The sequence below is a fragment of the Salminus brasiliensis genome, chromosome 5 (genome assembly GCF_030463535.1).
Source record: "Salminus brasiliensis chromosome 5, fSalBra1.hap2, whole genome shotgun sequence".
Lineage (NCBI taxonomy): Eukaryota > Metazoa > Chordata > Actinopteri > Characiformes > Bryconidae > Salminus > Salminus brasiliensis.
The window spans coordinates 38,467,727-38,490,056 of record NC_132882.1 but is presented as its reverse complement, the minus strand read 5'-3'; the positions used below and the strand labels follow the sequence as shown (position 1 = coordinate 38,490,056).

General features: G+C 36.4%; 1 protein-coding gene across 8 annotated transcripts in view; it reads right to left on the bottom strand.

Annotated features, from left to right (window-relative positions):
• The window catches only part of obscnb (obscurin, cytoskeletal calmodulin and titin-interacting RhoGEF b), a 98,352-nt gene that overhangs the window by 44,320 nt on the left and 31,702 nt on the right, over positions 1-22,330 (bottom strand). For 4 of the 8 annotated variants that reach the window (XM_072680276.1, XM_072680278.1, XM_072680277.1 and 1 more), the window contains exons 19-38: positions 20,714-20,980; positions 19,941-20,210; positions 19,545-19,811; positions 19,137-19,403; positions 18,926-19,038; positions 18,663-18,816; positions 18,217-18,378; positions 16,994-17,098; positions 16,555-16,821; positions 15,808-16,077; positions 15,170-15,436; positions 13,591-14,253; positions 12,374-12,643; positions 11,357-11,626; positions 10,821-11,087; positions 5,406-5,672; positions 5,031-5,297; positions 4,562-4,831; positions 3,790-4,059; positions 380-646 (exon numbers count right to left, since the gene is read on the bottom strand). In XM_072680276.1, the coding sequence (XP_072536377.1) occupies positions 380-646; positions 3,790-4,059; positions 4,562-4,831; positions 5,031-5,297; positions 5,406-5,672; positions 10,821-11,087; positions 11,357-11,626; positions 12,374-12,643; positions 13,591-14,253; positions 15,170-15,436; positions 15,808-16,077; positions 16,555-16,821; positions 16,994-17,098; positions 18,217-18,378; positions 18,663-18,816; positions 18,926-19,038; positions 19,137-19,403; positions 19,545-19,811; positions 19,941-20,210; positions 20,714-20,980 (5,220 nt within the window). The remainder of the gene's footprint in view (positions 1-379; positions 647-3,789; positions 4,060-4,561; positions 4,832-5,030; positions 5,298-5,405; positions 5,673-10,820; positions 11,088-11,356; positions 11,627-12,373; positions 12,644-13,590; positions 14,254-15,169; positions 15,437-15,807; positions 16,078-16,554; positions 16,822-16,993; positions 17,099-18,216; positions 18,379-18,662; positions 18,817-18,925; positions 19,039-19,136; positions 19,404-19,544; positions 19,812-19,940; positions 20,211-20,713; positions 20,981-22,330) is intronic. The other 4 variants (XM_072680279.1, XM_072680280.1, XM_072680281.1 and 1 more) reach the window with 4 other exon arrangements.

Below are 22,330 nucleotides of genomic sequence, written 5' to 3'. Positions count from 1 at the left end.
CGGCGGGAGAGCTGACAGGAGAACACTGCCTCCTCTCCCACAAAGACATCAGTGTTCTTTATACCACACACTATAAGCACCTCAGCCTCTGTAGAGACCACAGATAAACACCACTCAGCTAATCAAAAACATCGCTGCATGCTTTTAGAATTACAATAGTCCTGCTGTATAACAATAATCATAATTGTTTCATAGAAGAATTTCATAGGCAGGAAGTGTAAAAAAAAAATAAAAATGATGTGTATGAAAACTATGTGTTGCTATTTCATTAACCTATCCCTTTGTAAACTGTAAATGTAAAAAATAATGTGACTTTTCATTGAGCTTGATTCACATTAAAACCATATATATTATTGCTATTTTTAATTTTCAGTTTTACCTTGAACTGAAACTGAAGCTGTTGTCAATTGGTCTCCAGCATCACAAGTGTAGTAGCCACTGTCTCCTGGTTCCAGGTCATGGATGTGGAGCTCTTGTTTACATCCATCTTGCTTGAGCTCATATTTTTTCCCAGATTGCAGCACAATGCCTCCTTTACGCCATTCTACATTGTGGCTTGGTTTCGAAAGTTCACAGCACAAAGTAATTGTATCACCTTCAAGAGCATTCTGGTTTTGTAACTCTTTGCAGAAGTATGCTGGTATTCCTGATGATTAGTTCAAGAAGAAGAGTGAAGAACACTAGTGATTTTCAAGAATTTAGTCATGCTATACCCTTACAGTTTTTTTTGTCATTTTGTATACATTTGACCTAAAGACAACTCATTTAAAAAATATTGTTTTTACTAAGATAAATAATCCAACACTTTGTCCTGTGTTTCAATTAAGAGGATTGCAATCAGATTTGACTTTAACAGGCCAGCTCACATTTGAATAACTTAACTTTTGGTCTGAATGGTAGGATATCAAAGAAGCCTGGAAAAAAATTCTATGTACAGGTGAATACAAAAAACAAGAATGAAACTCAGATGGGTCATGCAGCAAGACAACAACTCTAAGTACACAAGTAAGTCTACACATTATTCTGTATTACTAAACTGAAGCAAAAATGGAGCAAGAGGGTCATATATATATAGACATATATATACCCCTGCATCCATTTCTGTCACCCTAGGGATACACAGCTGGTGGATGGCTCTATCCTTGTAGAGTAGATGTCTGTCCCCTGCCTTAATTAACACTCCTTATTTCTGTACCACATGACGTATGCCTCAGGGTTTGAGGTCATGCAGGACAGTGTGACTCTCCTTCTTTGGTCATTTTGAGGTTTCTCTGACAATATTAATTAATAACTATTGACAGGAGAAACCCATAACTAAGTGCTACATCATTATGTCAACCTAAAGTCCAAAAACACATTTTTAGGAAGGAGAGACCATTCATGGCTATCCTGAAAAATTTATAAATGTATAATCCAAGATAACTGTCTAGCTCTTTACACTTAGGGAACATAAGTTAACATGAGTTACTGCAAAAGTAGTATGTATTTCGATACTCACGTCCACAAACTGTGACTGTAAATAGTTTTTTATCCCCTAAATTGTCCAGAGGAAATAATCAGGTCATTTTCCATTTTCAAGCTACACTCATTAAACCGGACAGGCTTTCACTCAAAACATACTAATACTTTTTAAAGAGAATACACTCTTTCCTGCACCATCAAGCAGGCAACAGTTATTTTACTTACATCTGAACTCAACCTGTGTTATTAATATAATAAAGGTTGGATCACATTTTACTATAATGTAAAATGTTTTACAAACTACTGTTAATTGTGCTAATGTGGGATATTGTAAAATTACTGATGACTTGATTATCATCAGCACAATTTGATGTCTCTTAAAATTTCCTTGAGTTGTTTTTGGAACAAAATCAAAAGATGGTCAAAGCACATAAGATGACAGAATACAGCTAGCTGGTGATTAAATAATGAAAACCTGGAACAACTGATGAGCACAGGAAGGCTTCTAAGCTCCCTTTACCTTGGGGTTTCTCTTGCACCACCAAGCAGGCAACACTCTTCTTGCAGCCAACCACAAAGGCTACATCACCCGAGTCATCAGGTGTGACCATTTTCAGAACTAGGCTGTGTTCCCTCCCTTGGCAGCTCATTTGATTCAAGTCATTGTTTTGTAGGTGATTGGAGCCTAGCCACCACTCAGCGTAAGTTACTCCTGTCTGGGACACCTCACACTGGAAGACAGCATCTTCACCAGACGTCACTGTTACATCCTTAAGTTCTCTTGTAATTCGTACATGTTCTAGACAAAGAGATAAGAGGGCAAAAAAGCCAACTCTTCCAAAGAATACTAATAAAAATGATGAATTCTAACAGCAACAATTTATGTAGATAACAGTACAGTGAATCAGAAATGAATAATGCATTTTTCACCTAGAATGTTATTAGGGAAGAATTATGACCTGGCCAACCATTCGATGATAGGTGCAAGAGGTTGGAGGAGGATGTAATGTATTTGAAAAATATATTTGTTGCCTGCTAGCATACAGTGATCTCAAAATCACAAGATATTTAAACAGTGAAGCTGAAAGCAGTTTAGGAATAAAGCCAAGTGTGATCACATCATTAAACATAATTAGCATATGACTAATAATGCTAAATAAAATGTCTTAACTAAAGATTTTCAATATGTTTGTTACACATCTAGTAAAATCTAGTAAGAAGAATAAGCAGGGGCCAATTAGGGGCCAATCAATGAGACTACACAATGTCAGAAGTGAGTGTAATATACAGTTGAAACCAGAAGTTTACATACACCATACAAAAAGACACATGCATTTTTTTCCTCACTGTCTGACATGAATTTAGAATATATTTTTCTTGTTTTAGGTCAATTAGGATTACCAAAATTATTTATATTTGCTAAATGCCAGAATAATGAGAGAGGGAAGTTTTAAGGGACTTTTTTATTACTTTTGTCAAATACACTAAGATTACTATGCCTTTAAACAATTTGGGACAGCCCATATGATGATGTCATGTCTTTGAAAGTTTCTGAAGCAGTGTGTTTCAGGTGGACCCATCATGGGAAAGTCGAGCATCATGTTGTGAGGTTGTTTTGCTGCAGGAGGGACTGGTGCACTTCACAAAATAGATGGCATCATGAGGAAAGAACATTATGTGGAAATACTGAAGCAACACCTCAAGACATCAGCCAGGAAGTTAAAGCTTGGGCACAAATGGGTCTTCCAAACAGACAATAACCCGAAGCATACTGCCAAACTGGTTACAAAGTGGCTTAAGGATAACAAAGTCAATGTTTTGGAGTGGCCATTACAAAGCCCTGATATCAATCCTATTGAAAATTTATGGGCAAAGCTGAAAAGGCATGTGCAAGCAAGGTGGCCTACAAACATGGCTCAGTTACACCAGTTCTGTCAGGAGGAATGGGCCAAAATTCCTGCCAACTATTGTAAGAAGCCTGTGGAAGGATATCCAAAATGTTTGACCCAGGTCATACAGTTTAAGGGCAATGGTACCAAATACTAATGAAATGTATTTAAACTTTTGACTTTGAAGAAAGTAATAAAAATTCCCTCTCGCACTATTCTGGCATTTAGCAAATAGAAATCATTTTGGGAATTCTAATTGACCTAAATTGGGAAAACTTTATTTTAAATTCATGTCAGACAGTGAGAAAAATGAATGTGACTTTTTATATAGTGTATGTAAACTTCTGGTTTCAACTGTACCTGCTCAACAAACAATCAGAATGATGTGAATATTAAGGCAATGTGAAAAGCTTAATGGAAAAACACTTAAATTAATTACCTTTGACTGTCAAAGTGGCTTTGCTTTGTTTGTCTCCTAGTTCACATATATATTCACCAGCATCATCCATTGATAGCTTGTGAACCACCAGCGTTTGGACTGTACCATTCTCCTGAATGGAATACTTTTCACCTTCAGACAGAACTTTCTTGCCCTTAATCCAGGTCACAGGGGCACCAGGGATTGACGTTTCACAGCATAGTGTGGCACTATCTCCTTCTGTGGCCTCCTGGTTCTTCAATGCTTTGGCAAACGAAACCATAGGAACTGCTGGAGACACATATAGGGTTGATAAATAAGGATCCTTAATACCAGTATATAAACAGTATTTAATGTAAGAAACAACATCCAAAATAACTAAACCATATGCACATGTACATGTATATTGCAAACACAGATACACTGCATTACCAAAGAGAAACTTTGGTCAAGACAGAGCTGACTTAGCAGTCCCTAAAAGATCCAGTGTAAACAAAAACTATGCTATATATTTTACAAGAGTAAGGTAAGTAAGGTCAACACACACAGAAGCAAGAAAGTAAAAATGTTTGCTTAAAAAATATGCGCCAAAAACTCTGAAAATATGTTGACAGGTTCAAATACAACAAAACATGCACAGGAATATTTCACATACAGCTATTGATTCTTTAGGCATTCTTTAAACAATGACAGTACATATTATCTATAAAGAGGTAAAAAGCAATGTGACTATTACAAAGTATTACAGAAAGTGAAATCTTCAGATGGTGGAATCTTCAGAATCCATGTTTACCTTTCACTGTGAGACAAGCAAAGGAGGTGTGGGGACCCACATGGAAAGTCACAGTGCCTGAGTCTTTCTGAGTGACATTCGTTAAAGTAAGTGTATGTCTTCTGCCCTCCATTCGAATTTTATTCATCTCGTTGTTTTGGAGGGGGACATCTTGAAGCATCCACTTGACATTCTTGGCATTTTCATGAGACACGAAGACTTCGAATGTCACATTGTCTCCTTCATTAACAATACAGCTCTTCAATCCAGCTTCAACGGTTACATCATGTTCTATTTAACACAAATTATTACTGTTAATTTCCAGAGTTTCAGAATAACTAATAAAAATATTCTAAGATTCTAATAATTACATAAGTTATGATCTATGCTTGTAGCTGAAAAAAAAGATTTTTTGGAAAATGCTCATCACATAAAATCTGAAAGGACACTGCTTTTTTAAAATAAAAAGGCTAATGACTTCTATTCATACCCTTTAGAGTGAGTAGGGCAGAAGTCATTTCATGCCCAGAATCACAGGAATACTCTCCACAGTCTGCTCCCTGTAGCCCATAGATTAAGAGCTCTACCAGTGCTCCATCTTGTTTTAACTGGTATTTACTGCTGGATTGGAGAATCTTCTTCCCTTTTCTCCATACAACAGGCGCTCCTGCTTTAGTGAGCTCACATCGAAAAGCAACATTTTCTCCAGCTTCTGCTTCCAGCTTGTGTAAAGGTGTCTTAAATAGAACAGGTTGTGCTGCAAAATGATGATAAGGGAAGATGAGGGGCTTCATTGCCATGGTCTTGATGAAAACCAAAAGCTACTATGCTATCCTTTATAAGAAATAGACTACTGCAGTCCTACCCTGAACTTCCAAGCATGCAGTGCTTTGCTGATCGCCACTGTCACAAGTGTATTCTCCCGAGTCTTCGGGGTCAAGGTTGTGGATGACCAACTGCATATGGTGGCCATCATGCTTGAATTCATATTTGGCACAAGGACAAAGTTCAACAGCACCTTTGCGCCACTGAACAGGTATGCTTGTTTTTGAAAGCTCACAGCACCAGGTGACACTTCCCCCCTCCACAGCCTTCTGATTCTTCAGTCCTTGAATGAACACCGCTGGAAGAGCTAATGATTTAAATAGTAATATAAGACACCATATACCACATTAGACAATTAAACCTGATTAGTGGATTAATTTAATAAAACAGTACAGCATTTTCACAGGGAAAATACATTAGAATAAGAGGGTAGCAAGACCAGAACACTGTATTATGTCCACACAGCATAATGACACAACTTATGTCACTAATTAAGGCTCTTCCAAAAGAAAGGATATTAAAATGAAAAGATGCTTTTTTGCAAGTTAAAGATCTTAATGAAAGAGCAATCATCCTTAAACTGCATAGACCAGCAACAGTGACTGAAGGGTCAAACTGTGTAATATGCTTTACCAGAGATAGGTAGTAATGAAATACATGTAATGGTGTTACACAATAATACAAAAATATCAACTGTAACCCGTTACAGTTAGCATAGTGTTTCACTTTCCAATATAAATTATGTCTTGTGGCAGTGAATTTTCTCTCTGCCTCAAGACTAGTTTAAGGAAAGATTTTAAAGTAAAAAGATTAACACTGAATTCATGCAGATTAGTTAAGTAGCTGACTTTATGGTTAGCTAACTGCTGAATGTGCTGTTGTCTAAACAATTCCTACTGTTATTAAACAAGTGTCCTGTACTATATATTAGTACCAACTTGTAAGCTTAATCTTATTCATCCTTACTGACAAAACAAAACCCTTTCTAATACTGAAAACCAGACCTGTATATACCATTTTATACTAACTAAATTGTTAATAATGTCCTGTGCATCTTTAATAAATCATATTGGACAGATATAATCTGCCTAGGTAGAAAGGAGTAATTTAGATCTAGAGTTACACTGAATATACCAGAGGTTGGCAACCCAATTTTTAAGAAGAGACAATCTGTCCTATTACAAACAAAATCAAACCACCTTTGGAGCCATCACTTAATGTTTATTCTATTGTTTTTTTTGTTGTTTTTTTTGTTTTTTTTAGTATCTTACATTTCTTTAGATTACAGGGAAAAAAGACTCATGTAGACTAATCCACAGCTAATATATCAACAGATATGTTTTTGTTCATCATGGAACAAGTAAGAAAAATATAAACATATGAGCTTATCATTTGCAGTCTCCATATACACACTTCCGAAGTTTAAGACAATGGTTCTAAAAAGGATAAAGCAAAAGATAAAATATTATCTGCGCTGCTATAAGTCGCATCTGAGTGGAACTGTTTTAAGTGATATATTAATATTAAAGAAACAGCTGTCAGGAAAACTGTCTATATGTATATCTGAATTTGGAGCATGGAGCCTAAATAAAAAACGGCTTTTTGTTATCTGCCCTATATGAGGACACTTTGATTTTCAAGCAAGATTGAAATCTTTTAGTATTGAGACAGCTGTGAAGTTTGCTGTTGGCCAGATTTATGCTTGAAAACATTTCTTCACAGAGGTATGTCGACCTGAAAATAGATTACTCATCATGTTATTCACGTGAATAGAATGAAGATTAATTTCCATCATGAATTTGCTAATTAGAGAGGTTTCTGGCCATTCGCACAGTCCTCTCTCTAACTGTTTTGACATGTTAGGAAGACTAAGAAGCAGTATTCTAGGAGGATAGCTCATAACTTTAGCGACAGCAAAGATGCAAAGAGCCTGTGGCAGGAAATGCAGACCATCACAGACAAGCCTCCCATGTAGACCTGCAGGAGCACCACCTCTATGTTAACATGCTGAACGGATTCTTTGCTCTGTTTGAAGCATAAAACACCACATCTGCACAGAAATCCTCTCCTCCGTCCAACAATCAGGTGCCGACACTGTTCTCTGTCTGTGTGAGGCAATCATTCAGTGAGATCAAAGCCCAGTAAGACTCTGGTCCTAACAACAACCTGGTCGGGTGCTAAGGGACTATGTGGAGGAACTTGCAGCTGTCTTCATGGATTTCTTTAACATCTCGCTAAATCAGGCCAACACATGTTTCAAAGCCAACACAATCATCCCTATCCCAAAGAAGGCATTGCCCTCCAGTCTCAATGATTACCGTCCGGTGGCACTCACCCCCATCCTTATAAAGTGCTTTGAATGACTAGTCATGTAACACATCAAGGCTATTTTCCTTCCCTCCCTGGACCCCTTTCATTTTGCATATCAGCCTAATGCTTCAACCGATTATGTCATCTCCACTGCCCTCAACACAGCCCTCACACATCTATAGAAAAAAGACTCTTATATTCGAAAGCTATTTTTTAATTTCAGCTTGCCATTCAACACTATTATCCTCCAACAACTCATTCACAAACTGGACAGACTTGGAGCGCACGTCTCAGAAGATCTGTCCTGGAGCAACAACTCAGCATCACTGGCCAGGAAAGCTCACCAGCACCTCTACTTCCTCCGCAAGCTGAGATAAGCCAGAGCCCCAACCCCCATCATGCGCACCTTCTACAAAGGTGCCATCGAGAGCATCCTGACCAGCTGCATCACTGTGTGGCATGGTGCCTGCACCACGTCCTGCTGCAAGATCCTCCAACGCATCGTGAGAGCAGCTGAATTGTCTGCACCTCTTTCCCCTCCCTACATGACATACCCTACCCACCCACTGAACAACTTCTTCAGCCTGCTACCATCAGGGAGGAGACTGCAGAATCTCAAGGCTAGAATCAGCAGACTGAGGGACAGCTCGGCCCACCACGCAGTCAGGATGCTCAATTCCCTCCCTGCCCTGCCTCCCCTTTTACCCCTTAACATACAACCTTAAAATACTGAACTCTGCATAGTCAAGAACTAGTTATGAACACATCACTTTAAGAGTCTAAATGCTCAATTTTTCACTACTGTTTGTATTTGCACTAACCATACCCAGATTTATTTTTTACATCGATTTCACAGACTTCTCTGCTTCAGCCACTTTTCTTGCATTTTTTATAAAAACACAAATTTTGTATAAAAACACAAATGAGCCTGGCCATTTGTCTCTGAATTCTCAATGTTTTTTTTTTTTTTTTTTGCCATTTTGTTAGCCAGCTTTCTAAGCGAGATTGTTGTTGATGTGTAACAAGCAGTCTGCAAATGAAAATGAAAGGTCGTTGAAATTACAGTTACATTAATTATTCTTTCATCATTGATAAAGCGAGATTTAAAAAAGGGTTTGGAAATTTGTCATGTACGTATTATGAATATCCACATACATTTTGTAAACTGACCTCAAAATAAAATACATATAGGCTATAGAACTATTAAAGGCAAGCAGTTTGCCAGTTTATTTTAATGACAGGGCAGTTACTAAAATGTAGAAAAATGTAGAAAAGTCTTACTGAGAGGATCAGAGTTACTGGAAGCATAAAGCAACTTGTGTATTATAAAGAGATGCTATAGCAAAAGCAAATCTACCAGAATTATCACAACTTTTACAAAGCCAGTATTAGCAGATAGGGAACAAAAAAGTGCTAATCTTAGTTCTTGGATCACAATATAATTCTAAAATACATGTAAAATTAAAATGGGGAAAAGGCCCCATGCCTCAATTGTGTTAAATGAAAAAATAGGATTAAAAGGAAATCTATTGTATCAATCTAAGCATATGTTTAAATGAAAACACATGTGGACAAAATTGTTGGTACCCCTCGGTTAACGATTCAGTAATGCAAAAACCATAGGCACTGGTTTATACTGATGTGGAAAAAGTAAGTCAGATGACTAATGCTTCACTATATTCTGCTCAAGTGGGTGAAGGCATGTGTGCCATACCTCAAGAGAATGGTACAGGGCTTCAAACTTGACTCTGACACTGATATCTCTGCAGAGTGGATTTTGATGGCATGGTGTGGGTCTACTTGACTACTCAGAGGGAAGTGTCATTACAAATCAGTGCTAAATTATTCTGACTGATGCCCTTTTATCATTTGATTACCTTTCATCCTTCCAGTACAGTGCAAAGGACTTGTAGGATATATGCAGTTATACAATTCTTACAGCTCTTAGTATGATATTTTTGTTTTGTTTAAGTCCTCTGTGTCTTTCCCAATTAACTAAATTACTGCCAGTGTTGTCTGTGGGTCCATTTTTAGCCATTGCATATTGGAGCAAAGTCAGAACTATGGTTACGAAGGGTAACTTCTACAACTCATTATTATAGCAGTTGTCACACACTTTAACTGATCAACAGATGCAGCCTCTAAGACAATTTTGTGCAATATAAATTACTTATGTTATGTGGTGCCCTGAGCTGCTCTAAGTCAAATGTTTATATTTTCCTTCTGATCTGAGACTTTAGGTTTCTTTCTTCCACTATACTGCATGATCAGGTTTTAAAAGCTCACATTTAAGTAAGAGCTTTTAACATTCCATGACCTCTTGGTTCCTTAGCTGTAGTTTGAAACAAGAAATCAAAGGAAGCAATGCAACATCATAAAGTGTCATTTGAGGTTTAAACCAACTTGAAGCATAAAATGACGTGATAAGACACATTTGTTGTTTTGATTTTCCTTTGTTTCATGAAATTGGAATCCATGGCCAAGTTCAATATTCACTCTTTGTGTCATCACTAATGTAGCAGGTATACAATATTGTCATGATGCGCAGATTCACACTTGCCATAAAACAGGATGTGAAATCCTCAGAAAGAAATTCAAACAGCTCTGTTATTATTGAATCATGTACAAAAATAAATAAATGAATGACATATATTGGTATATGTTAACAATAAGCTTGACCATACTAATGGACTAGTTTAGGTAGATCATGCAGGTAGAAAAGCATTAGGACTAGCATCCTGCTGATAAATGGGGGAGAGGCCATCCTACCCACCCAGATTCAGCAAGGCCAATTTTGCTTTCTGGGACTTTCGGGCACATATGGCTTCATCATGGATATTTTTTAAATTACACGTGTGACTTATTTTTACTGTAGACATATCATTGAGTAGAGATGATAGACTATACCAAACCCTGGGCCACCATCATTAAGCAGGGAAAAATATTTCCTACTGTAAATAGTTGCAGAACAATGTAGAACAACAATAGGAGAAACATATAGAACAAAAATATTTAAGTAAGGGTTGGAGGCTTAAATATAAGAGCTTTGCAATGTGAGCTGTGGATAATCATTAACAGCTGTGTAGCTAAAAAATTGTTGGAAATAATATTATGCTCCATGTGTAGCTCTCAAAAAGGCACTTACCTTGAACAGTCAAAGTTGCAGTGCATTTTGCAGTTCCTATGTCACAGGTGTATGTATCACTATCAGTCTGATCCAAGTCCTTCACTGTGAGAATAAGGACTGTTCCCTTTTGTGTAATTTGGTATTTTCTTCCTGCTTTTATCTCCTTCACACCTTTTAGCCAATTGACTTTGGTAATTGCTTGTGTGGTTTCACATTCAAAAGTGATAGTATCTTTTTCTTCTGCAGTGATGTCCTTTAGCTCATTAATGATTTTGATCACTGGTTCTAAATACAGAGAATAGTCAGTTAAAACATTTTTGCAATGTTAACACAAAAGCACCTTTCAAATCAAATGCAGATGCTGGTAGAACAGGAATTAAGCACATGTTATTTGAGATCTGTTACATGTAGAACATTTCAAAACAAAACACTTACATAATGAAATGAAGATATTTGAATCTGAATTTTAGTTAGACATGAATGTAGACAGATAAATGTATGCCAAAAGCAAAATATATGAAGGTCAAATTTGAGAGAGAGAGAAAAAAAAACACCTTTGATTTCCAGTTTTGCCTTTGAAGTTAGCCCACCAGCGACCTCACAACTGTATTCTCCAGAATCCTTAGCAGACACATTGTGGACAATCAGCTTCACAATTTCATGCTCCACAATAATCTCATACTTTTGACTCCTCCGAATGGACTTGCCATCCTTAAACCAGCTGACCTCCAAGCCAGGCTGAGAGAGTTCACATGAGAATATAGCATCTTCTCCAGTAGCAGAACTAACGTCCTGTAGCTCTTTGAAGATGAATGGAGCTTCACCTGAGGCAAACACAAAACACAATCATTCCAAAAAGATCTACAAAATCAAAAGGGGTGAAAATTAGAATACACCAGTAGTGGTTCTAGGTAGTTGCAATTTTATCCTAGGTGGTTGATAAGATGTTGGTAGGCGGTTGCTATTGTATGTGTGGTGTGCGGTGTGGAGTGTACTGTGAGTGGTATGTGGTGTATAAGAGCTGATAGATGGTTGATAGATAGATTGATAGCTCGATCTAGTGAGAGAGGTTCTGGAGACTCTAATAATAGTTATATTGAGAGGGACAGACATAAAGGTGTGAATAGTCATAGACACCATGCCATAAAACTTCCACGTTAGTATCCCAGGTAGTGGCTTAAGGTCTTACTGTGGTATTCCAGGTGGTTGCTAATGTGTTGTTAAGTGGTTGCCAACAAACTACCTAAAAACACTTTCAAACCAATCCTGTAACCTGTGAAACTAAATAACCTGGAAAATTTACATTCTAATGCAGAACAAAGCCACACAATCTATTATTATTGCTCATGGTGGAAAATTAAAATACTTAAAAACTGAGTTGAAAAATGTATTAAAATGAAAGGAGGATCCCTATGTGGATCCCTTTCAAGTGAGAAAGCTACACAGATTTTAACAATTAACGACAAATTAATCAGTAGCTAGACAGAAATACAGTCTGATGAAAAGTAGTCAATGTTTTAAATCATGACATTTTTAGTCATGCCTCTTGGCAGTCCTAGGCAACATCTCACCTTCAACAGATAATATTGCCCTAGAATTCATTTCCCCAAGTTTGAAAACCACATCCCCTGAGTCAGATGCAGTCACTCCTTTAATGGTCAGTGTGTACTTGCGTCCTTTGCAGCTAATCTGAAAACGCCCTCCAGAAGTAATGTGTTGTCCTTTTAGGCTCCAAGAATACTCATCTGAGCTTTCCCGGGAGAGGATACATTCAAATACACAGCATTCACCAGCCTTAGCCTCCACTGACTTCAGGCGCTTTGTAATGCCAATACTGATGTCTGTGGTTAATAGAAAACAGCATATAACAAAAGCAAGTTAAACAAAAATGCATGCATGAGTTTTTATATGTCAAGCAGCTGGTCTCCTGGTGGTGGATTTCACACTCCAGTCTATAAACTCACACTCTAGTCTATAAATCTAATCTATAACTGACCTGAACTTTCAAATTTCACCAAACCAAACTGGATTTAACTGCGACACAGTACTGCTACATAACATATTGCTCATTCGCACTATGATTATTTGCTCAGCTGTACAGATGTTTATTTTCTGTAAATGTTTAAATCATCTGTAATGTCCTGTACATAACAGTTTGAATATACATGTCTATTCAGCATGTATCTACAGATATAAATGTATGTAAAGATATGCAGTATTCATCTGTACAAGTACATATTTTTACATCCCTCTTAGCTCCCTCAACTCTTTATTACTTGTGGTACTTTGTTATTTTATAGTAACTTCATTATTTTTTATTCCCTCTATTGTTTAGTTTACTTTTCTATCTTAGTGTAATACTTGTTAAAAGTCTGTTTGCTTGTTGCATGTCATACTTGTGTTGCTGTCCCATGTAAAATTCCTTGAATGTGTAACACTTTGTGAAATAAAGAGATTATTATTCAGATTGTCATGTGGCCTAGTTTAGTTGATCTCAATTATGAACTAAATTATATTACTGTGAGATTATTAGATTAGATTAGATTAGATTAGATTATTATTAAATTAGATTACGGTTGATTGTGTGACAAGGGGGGCATGTTTTTTGTTTTTTTAGTTTAGTTTTTTTTCCTGTTTAAAATAACTGTGTCAAGTGACAACTAGACAACTAGACTAAGTTTTTAGTAAACATTTTTTAGTAAACACCTTTAGTAAATCCAGTGTAATGAAAGTCCCATGAATAGAATATGAATAGAGATAATGTGACAGAGTCTTCCTTTCCTCATACCTCTTACAGTAACTGTAGACTTTGTAAGGTCTGTGCAAACATCACAGCTATACTGTCCTGTGTCTGCTTGTGTGAGGTCACGGATAGTCAGCCCCAAGCTCCTGCCGTCATGTATGAGTTCATACTTGTTGCTTGCAGAAAGGACTGCACTGTTTTTCCGCCAAATGGGACACACTGTGGCCTTTGAAGCTTCACATTTAAGGGTTATTGCGCCCTTTTCTTCTCCAACTACATCATCCAGCAACTTTAGAAATACAGCTTTCTTTTCTGCATTACAAAAATCAGAAATTACAACATGAAAACAAATCAAGAGCAATGCATTTGCAGAGTGTGTTTTACATTTCATAAACAAATTAAATAATTTAATCTTACTTGTGACTAGAAGAATCAACTCACCTTTCACATTCAGGCAGACCGATTCTTTCTCTTCGCTAACAATGAAGGTGATTTTCCCTCCATCCTGAGGTGCCAGGTTCTTAAGAGTAACAGAATGTGTCTTACCCACATGTTGGATAACATTAAGGTCATTACTGAAGAGTGGCTTGTCATTAAGGAACCACTGAGCTTCTTCATCCGCATAATTCACTTCACAGGAAAATACTGCATCAGCACCCTCCTCAACCTCCAGGTCTATCAAGTGTTTCGTGATTTGAACCTTACGTACTGTTAAATAATAGAGTGAAACAAACATACATTTAGTTTTTCCTCCACGGTTCGAACAATACAAGCTATTCTGAAATACAGTGTAAAATAAAATAACAAAGATAAAATTAAAAACAAAATGTCACTATAAATGACACTAGTAATCAAGTACAAATTTACCAATAATGTTGCTGTTTAGCTCAAACTAAAAGACAGGGGTTTGAATTATTGTAATTGTAGAAAATTTAAATACTAATAAATATGGGCGGGTAAACATTTTTCCTTACAAGAAAATTGCATTTCAATAAATTAAAAACTAGATAACTTAATAAATTTAAAAAAATTAACTTTGGTGATGCAATACCCATGAGACCTGCGTAACATTGTATAACGCTGTCCCATTTGTGTAATGTAACTTTAGCGCCTCAATCTACAAGCTTATTTCACTTCAGATGTCAGTTCTGTATCTCCCACTTCCTAAAATTCACATGAAAAGCAAATCATTTAGTGGTGGTTGAAACTGCAATTTCCACTTCCCAACTGTAGGTCAGCCCAGAAGCAAAAAAAAAAGTCAATTCTTGAATAATGCTACTTTAAAATGAAGATTAAATATAATATGTTTATATATGTTAAAATATATAAAGGCTTTCATGGGGTGTCCTCATTTTTTCACGATAGAACAGAAGTAAACCTAAACGTAAAAGTATACTAGTTTAATACTAGTTTTATCACCAGCACACTTGATTTAACATCATTAAGCACCGATTTACTACTTAGGTACTAATTAGGTGTGGATTGATAACTGTAATTAATACTAGAACATATATAATCACTGTGACTGTTTGGTAGCTGCTATTTATTTATTCACACATTACTACAGATACCAAATAACAGGATTCTGGGCAAAACTGTCAAAATAGTTTCCTTAAAGCTTTACCTTCAACTCTGAGAGCGGCTTTGCTCTCACAGTTCCCAGCCTGACAGAGGTACTCTCCAGCATCATCTGAATTCAGTGAGTGGATAATCAGCTGCACTTCAGCACAACTTTGATTTATGATGTACTTGTTAGACGGTTTCAGAGCAGTTTGACCCTTAAACCAACGCACTTCTTTTGGTGTAGCCGATAGTTTACATGTAAACTTGGCTGATTCCTTTTCCTTGGCAGTTAAATTTTTGAGAGCCTCTACCACCTCAATGGGACGCTCTGTGGGATAATTTAAAACAGTTGCCACGTTAATTTTTACATTTGTTTTCAGCCTTAATTTCACAAGAATATATAAGCCCTGTGGCTGGATTTCAGAAGGTCAGATTAAGTGTCAGATTAAGAGCTAGTTTCTTTGGGCAAATAGAACAATTAGTTTATTTAATTAGGTCACATTCTGTCATGGAAACAATGAAAAGACCATCCTGTTTGCAAAGTCCAGTATTCATGCTTGATAAACACACAAAACATGCACATACCCAGAGGCAATATGCAAGTGTAGGTAATATTAAAAAAAAAAAAAGATTCAAAACAGACAACAGAACTGCCTAAATCACATCTTATTACATCTATTGTCAGGTAACAACCCTAACCTTTGACAATGAGCTGAGCTGTAGATTTGCTTTTTCCAGCAGTGAACTGCACAGAGCCTGACATGGAAGTCTTGGTCTTCTTAAATGTAAGACGGTGCATTGTTCCTTCTTTCTCCACCTCAATATCGCTGTTCTCCTTTAGACAAACTCCATTCAATGTCCACTTCACTGGCTTGACTGTTTCCACACTAATTTCTACTTCAAAGTGAGCTGCAAATGGTTCAGTCACTTCCACTGTGCTAAGCTCCTTCACAATGCTGATGGCCTGTTCTGGAAGTAATGACAATACATTTCTTCATAAAACACTGTTAACCTGTAAATGTAGTTATAACAAACAAATAAAAACACTTTTACTGGCTGTTTAGAGTATCACACATGCTAAACTTGTTATAGATGACAAGTAATGAATATCTTTATACTAAGTGACTTGTATTTGACCTACCAGTAATCTGTTTGCTGTACCTCACACTAGGCTCTCCTCTATAGGAGACAGGGCATTTAGTGCTTTTGCACCCAAACTTTGCAATGCACTTTCCCAATTTCTCCATGACTGCTCTTTTTATTACTCCCTTCAACTTTCAACTTTCAACCTTTTTGCTTCTGAAGTTACATAATTGTAACAAATAAACACATAAATTAATAGATTGGCTCTGGTCTAGTGTGTGCAGTATCAGCATTTATACATTTATATATTACATTATTTAAGTTATAAGTTAAAATATATTACATATATTTTTAAGTTTTTACCCTCCACAAGTAATTGACATGAGGTTTTGTCATCAATAGCATCACACGTATACATAGCCTCATCTTCAGAATCCACATCATTAATGGTGAGCTTGCGGTAGATATCTTCACTGGATATTTCATGCTTCTTGCTGGGTTTGATCTCTTTCTTGTCTTTGTACCATGTGACCTTGGCACTGACCCGAGACACCTGACACTCTAAGTATCCACGATGCTTGTACATAGCAATTTTGTCTCTCAGTTTCTTCACAAATCTCACAGGTAGCTCTGTAATGATTATAAACTTCTCAGAAAAAGCATATCTCCAAAACTGCATTAAATGAGATTGTTAGACAATAGACAAGCACTACAAAAAACTGCTTTAGTTCATTAGTTAATTGTTGTTGTTTTTTTATTACTATTGATCAGAATGCAACAATCTGTACTTTAAACCACCAACCTTGGACCATGAGTTTAGCGGTTGATGAGACTTTCTCAGCCAGAAACTTTATTTCACCTGCATCTTCAGCCTTCACAGATTTAAAGAGTAAAAAATATGTTCTTCCTGTAAAAAAACAAACAAAATAAACCCTTTGTTTAGGTGTTTTACACACATGGCTGATTCTGATTGTTACCAAATTGTTTAAATATTTCCTTAAGCACATTTTTAAAAAGCATGATGAAGCCAACAATGTAACAAGTGTACTTACCTAATAAATGTTTTTTTTTGTATAAACTTGTTACATTTTGCTAAGAAACATGATCTGTGCCTAATGCATGCGTAGATATGCACTCACACTTTAAAACCCTTATTTGCTCATAATTTCAATTAACTTTCAATTAACAAGTATGTGAGCTGCACTTGTGGTAAATAGTCCAAAATAAACTTGAGTATTCAAGTAGCTTGTATACAGTTGATGAAACAGCTTAACTCTGCTTCTTAATTCTAGCAAAAGAAGTTCAGTTTCATCCTCTTTTCCACAACGATTTGCATTACCAGGGCCATCCAATTTATTTAGCCGAGTTTGAATATGGTTGTGAACCAGGGTAAGTAAGGCAGGGTAAGTCAAGCTAACATAGGTTAACACCACTATACTCTATGCTATATGTCTTCGCACTACTTTCCTTTATAATAATATTTCAAACCCACATGAAACAGCACAGATTTTAGCCAACCTAAGGTTACCTCTCATCTCTGCAGCATAGTGGCAAAAGCCAGTTATTGAACATGTGCATTTCAACAAAGGCCGTTTGTAAGCAAAAAAGTTTCTAGACTGGACTGCCACGCAAAAAATAAATTAAATGTTTCTTTTTTTGGGGGTGATATTTGATGCAGAAACTTGTCAAGCATTTGTCTATATTAGTTCTTAGACAAATACATTTTAGCATTATTGTGGGCAATATCATTCTAAGCATCAATGCAATTCAAAGGCATAAAAACTAAATGGCAAAAGAAAAATCTCCAGGCCTGAGATTTCTCTCTTTCAAAGAAACTGGGCTTTGAAGGTCATAAAATATAAACATTTACTAACAGTATGAAAGGTATTTTCTTTCTCTTGAACATGTATACATGAAAGTATACAATTTCAATATATTACTCCAGTAAAAATCTTACAAAAGTACAATTAAATATTCTGATGCTTACTTTTTCAGAAATTGCTTCTAGTTCAGAGCCTGACCCACCTTCTTGTCTAATTTTAATGTTGTCTCCAGGTTTAAGTCTGGCTTCATCCCTATACCACTGGCCTTCTACATCATCATGAGACACTTCACAGACAAATGATGCACTCTCTTTTTCCATCATCTCCACGTCCTGCAGCCTCTTCATGATCTTAATGTCTCTGGCTATGAGAGAACCAAAATTAAGGTTTTCTTAAAAGAGGTCCCAGCCATAGACATGAATATGACTAAAATTGGCATAGAAACTTACACAGCACTTTAATATAAAAAATAATGGTATGCTTATTAATATAATAAACCTTTAATAAAATAAAATAATTATTAAAAGTCCTAAATTGTTCATTATATTCTTAATAAAAAACAATTGTATTCTTAATAAAAAAACAATAATATTTCTAATAAAAACATGAATTTTTCAAACTATCACTTAGATATGAATTATCCTGTACCATGAACAATCAGCTTTGCTGATGTGTTGTCATCAGCTGTTTTCAGTTTGTACAGGCCTTGGTCTTCATAGGTACATTTCTTGATGACTAGACTATGTTTGCGACCCAGAGAATGTACTACATATTTCTTCCCAGGTTTCAGCTCCACATCATCCTGAAAAAACACAAAATAAATGCCACTCATGTTCTTGTTTAGTACAATAGCACAGTATGTAGACACTGTATTTTAATCAAATTTAGAGTGAGAAATAAGATCTGTATACCTTAAACCACTTAACATCAGCGTTTGCTCTTGAAACCTCACAGTCAAATACAACTTTTTCCTTTTCAGGGACTTTGATATCCTTTAGAGGTTTGACGATCTTTGCAGCGGGTTCTTTATGAATAAAAGATACAGCTCAGAAACCATTTTTGTATTCAGCCCTTTTCATTTTAATCTATGAAAGAGCTCCTTTAGATTAGGCATAAACAAACCTGTCACAGTGAGTTTTCCAGATGTATGGACATCTTCTGTTTGGAAAGTGATGGTGCCACCATCTTCCATCTTTACCTGGGACAAGGTTAACGAATGCTTATTTTCCAGAGTAGTAATGAGGACTTTGGGACCTGTTTTCAGTTTTTGGCCATCCTTGCTCCAGGAACCCTCCACATTAGGCTGGTTAAGCTCTACCTCCATGGTTACTGTCTCCTGTTCTTGGACTTTGATCTCTTTTAAGCCTCTCAGTACCTGAATTTTCTTCCCTTAATGCCATGATTGGAGAGAGACAATAAAATGAGCATAACAACATATAGAGGGAGAAAGTACATGTGTGGTTATGACTACTGACTGTTACAACAGGTTACAGGTGTCAATAAGCAGATTTTTTGAAAAATAAAGCATACTTTCTATTGTGAGTTTTGCCTCAGTCTTGTCATCTAGGGTCTCGCACGAATAGACGCCTCGGTCAGCAGAGGTCACATTATTGAAGATCAATGTTTGTCTGGTACCATCAATCTTAATCTCCAAATTTCCTTCAGGCTGCAGCACCACATCGTTTCTCATCCACCTCACTTCGCTGGATGGCCTGCTCAGTTCTACTTCCAGCTGCACTTTGTCCCCCTCCTGAACTATTAAGTTCTCTAGCTTCTTCTGGAAGGTAACTGGGAGCTCTGAGGCAACATATGAAGAAGCTACTCACATAAAATGTCCTTTTATCAAAACCTGCTATTAAAAGTTACTATTATATGTGAACAAATATGTGCAACATCACTTTATACTAACATATCTCCATGTCTTACTTTGCACTTGTAGAGTTGCTTTTGATATATTCCCCTCAGCATCAACACTGATGTCTCCTTCATCTTCTGGTGTTACAGCAGTTATAGTGAGAGAGTGACTGGTCCCTCCATGAGCAATCTTAAACTTGGACCCAGCAGTTACGGGCACGCCTTTGCACAGCCATCGCACACTCACATCCACAGGAGTTATGCAACATTTAAAAAAGGCATCCTTGCCTTCGTTTGCAACAACGTTACTCAACTTGGAAGTGAACTTCACCAGGCGTGCTGCTATAATACCAGAAAAGGTTTGTTACTTTAAAATACCACAATATGTCCTTACTTAGAAATAAAAATTGAATTGTCTAAAGAACTACTATGAAAGATGCAAGAACAACAAAATGTTTTCTCATGGTAAAATTACTGGCTATTGTACTGAAAATAAGACTTTTTTTTAAAGCCAGAGACAACAAAAACATTAACACAAAGCCTTCACAACTGGTTCATTAAAGACATTGCAGCTGTATAAACAATCTTAGTCTTAATTACACTCTGTGAAATTCTAAACAGAAATTGAAAACATTTTTATCAAGGTATAAAAAAGCAAGCAGGTGAAGAACACACATACAGTGTATAGCTAGCTTACATTATTGTCATCACAAAATCACAACCCTGATCAATCAAAACAAGAAAAAACTAATTGCTGTTCCTATATTAGCAGTAAACACGGGTCCGTTTATCAGTCCATCATTCCGATCAAGTACCTGTAAACTGAAGTTCAAGTTTAAACTCACCTTTAATGGTGATCATGGTAGTGGTCTTGTCTTCCTTGCATTCACAACTGTACTCTCCTTCATCTTCTTTGGCTACAGCAGACACTATAAGCAAGCGGTGTGTGCCATCCACACAGATGGCAAACCTGCCACCTGGCTTGACTTCCTTTCCATTGTGTCTCCAGAAAACATCACCTACAGCTTTGTTCAGTTGGCAGGACAAGGTCATTGTGCTCTCTAGAGCTATAGATCCTGGCTTCAAACCAGCCACAAATTTTAGGGGTGCCTCTGTGTGGATGTACAAAAGGAAAACAGTAATCAATCAAAAACATTACATTACATTTTACTTTAACTTAACCGACAAACTGATTTTTTCCCCCCAACTTTAGTCTTTTTTATTAACATATTTAAACATAAGGACTTTTTATCTTCAATTTAGCAACATGAGAATGGAGATAATTCGACTAACCAAATACAACTGAAAAAATGTTTTTAGTCAATAATCTGTAAAATGTAATAAATGCAAAATGCAAATTTTCAGCTTTTAACACCAGTTTTAACAAGAAAACAAAATTCAAGTGCTACAAAAACAGCACAAAAATAACATTTAAGTGCAGGAGTAGTTTAAACATGTTTAAACACAGAATTATGTTGCAAAAATGAAAAATGTTGATCTCTATACTTTAGATTCTTTTAAGTAACCATCTTTTGCTTTGATGACAGCTTGGCACACTCTCTGCATTCTCTAAGTCAGCTTCATGAGGTAGTCACCTGAAATGATTTTTAATTAACAGGTGTGCCTTGACAAGAATTGCTATGTGTCTGAGACCCTTGTTTGTATTGTGCAAGGGTAGGGTTGGTAGGGTTCACTCTACAGTGAATAGCACTATTCCACTACGATTCAACAATGCAACTAAGTAAAGAGAAATAACAGTCCATCTTACTTTAAGACATTAAGGTCAGACAGTACATACAATTCCAAATGTATCCTCATTTGCAGTTCTAAAAACACTATTGTGATACTGGCTCTCATGAGGACTACCACAGGAAAGGAAGAGTTCTCTCTGTTGCAGAGGATAAATCCATCCTCAGATTAGAGTCCACTTAAATGCACAGAGTTTAAGTAGACACATTTCAATATCAACTGTTCAGAGGAGACTGCATGAATCAGGCCTTTAAGGTCAAATTGCTGCCATGAAAATCCACTTCTGAGGATAAACAAGAAAAGAACATACTTGCTTGGACCAAGAAACACAAAACAATTATATTAGACCAGTAGAAATGTGTATTTTGGTCTGATGAGTGGAAATTAGAAGTTTTTGGTTTCACTTACAGAAAACGTGAGCAGATGATTTTCACATGTGTAACTCCTTCAAGACTACCTTAAGACTACCTCATGAAGCTGACTGAGAGAATGCCAAAAGTGTGCAAAGGATAGCATTCAAGCAAAATGTGTTTACTTTGAAGAATCAAACGTATAAATTACAATTACATTTTTTTTTACTAATACTTAATAGTTTTGATGTTTTCAATATTAACCTGTGATGTAGAAAATAATAACATTTTTAAAAAAAACATTGAATGAATGTCCAAACCTTCAACTGGTACTGTATGGTTTTTATTAAAAATCATTAGGTT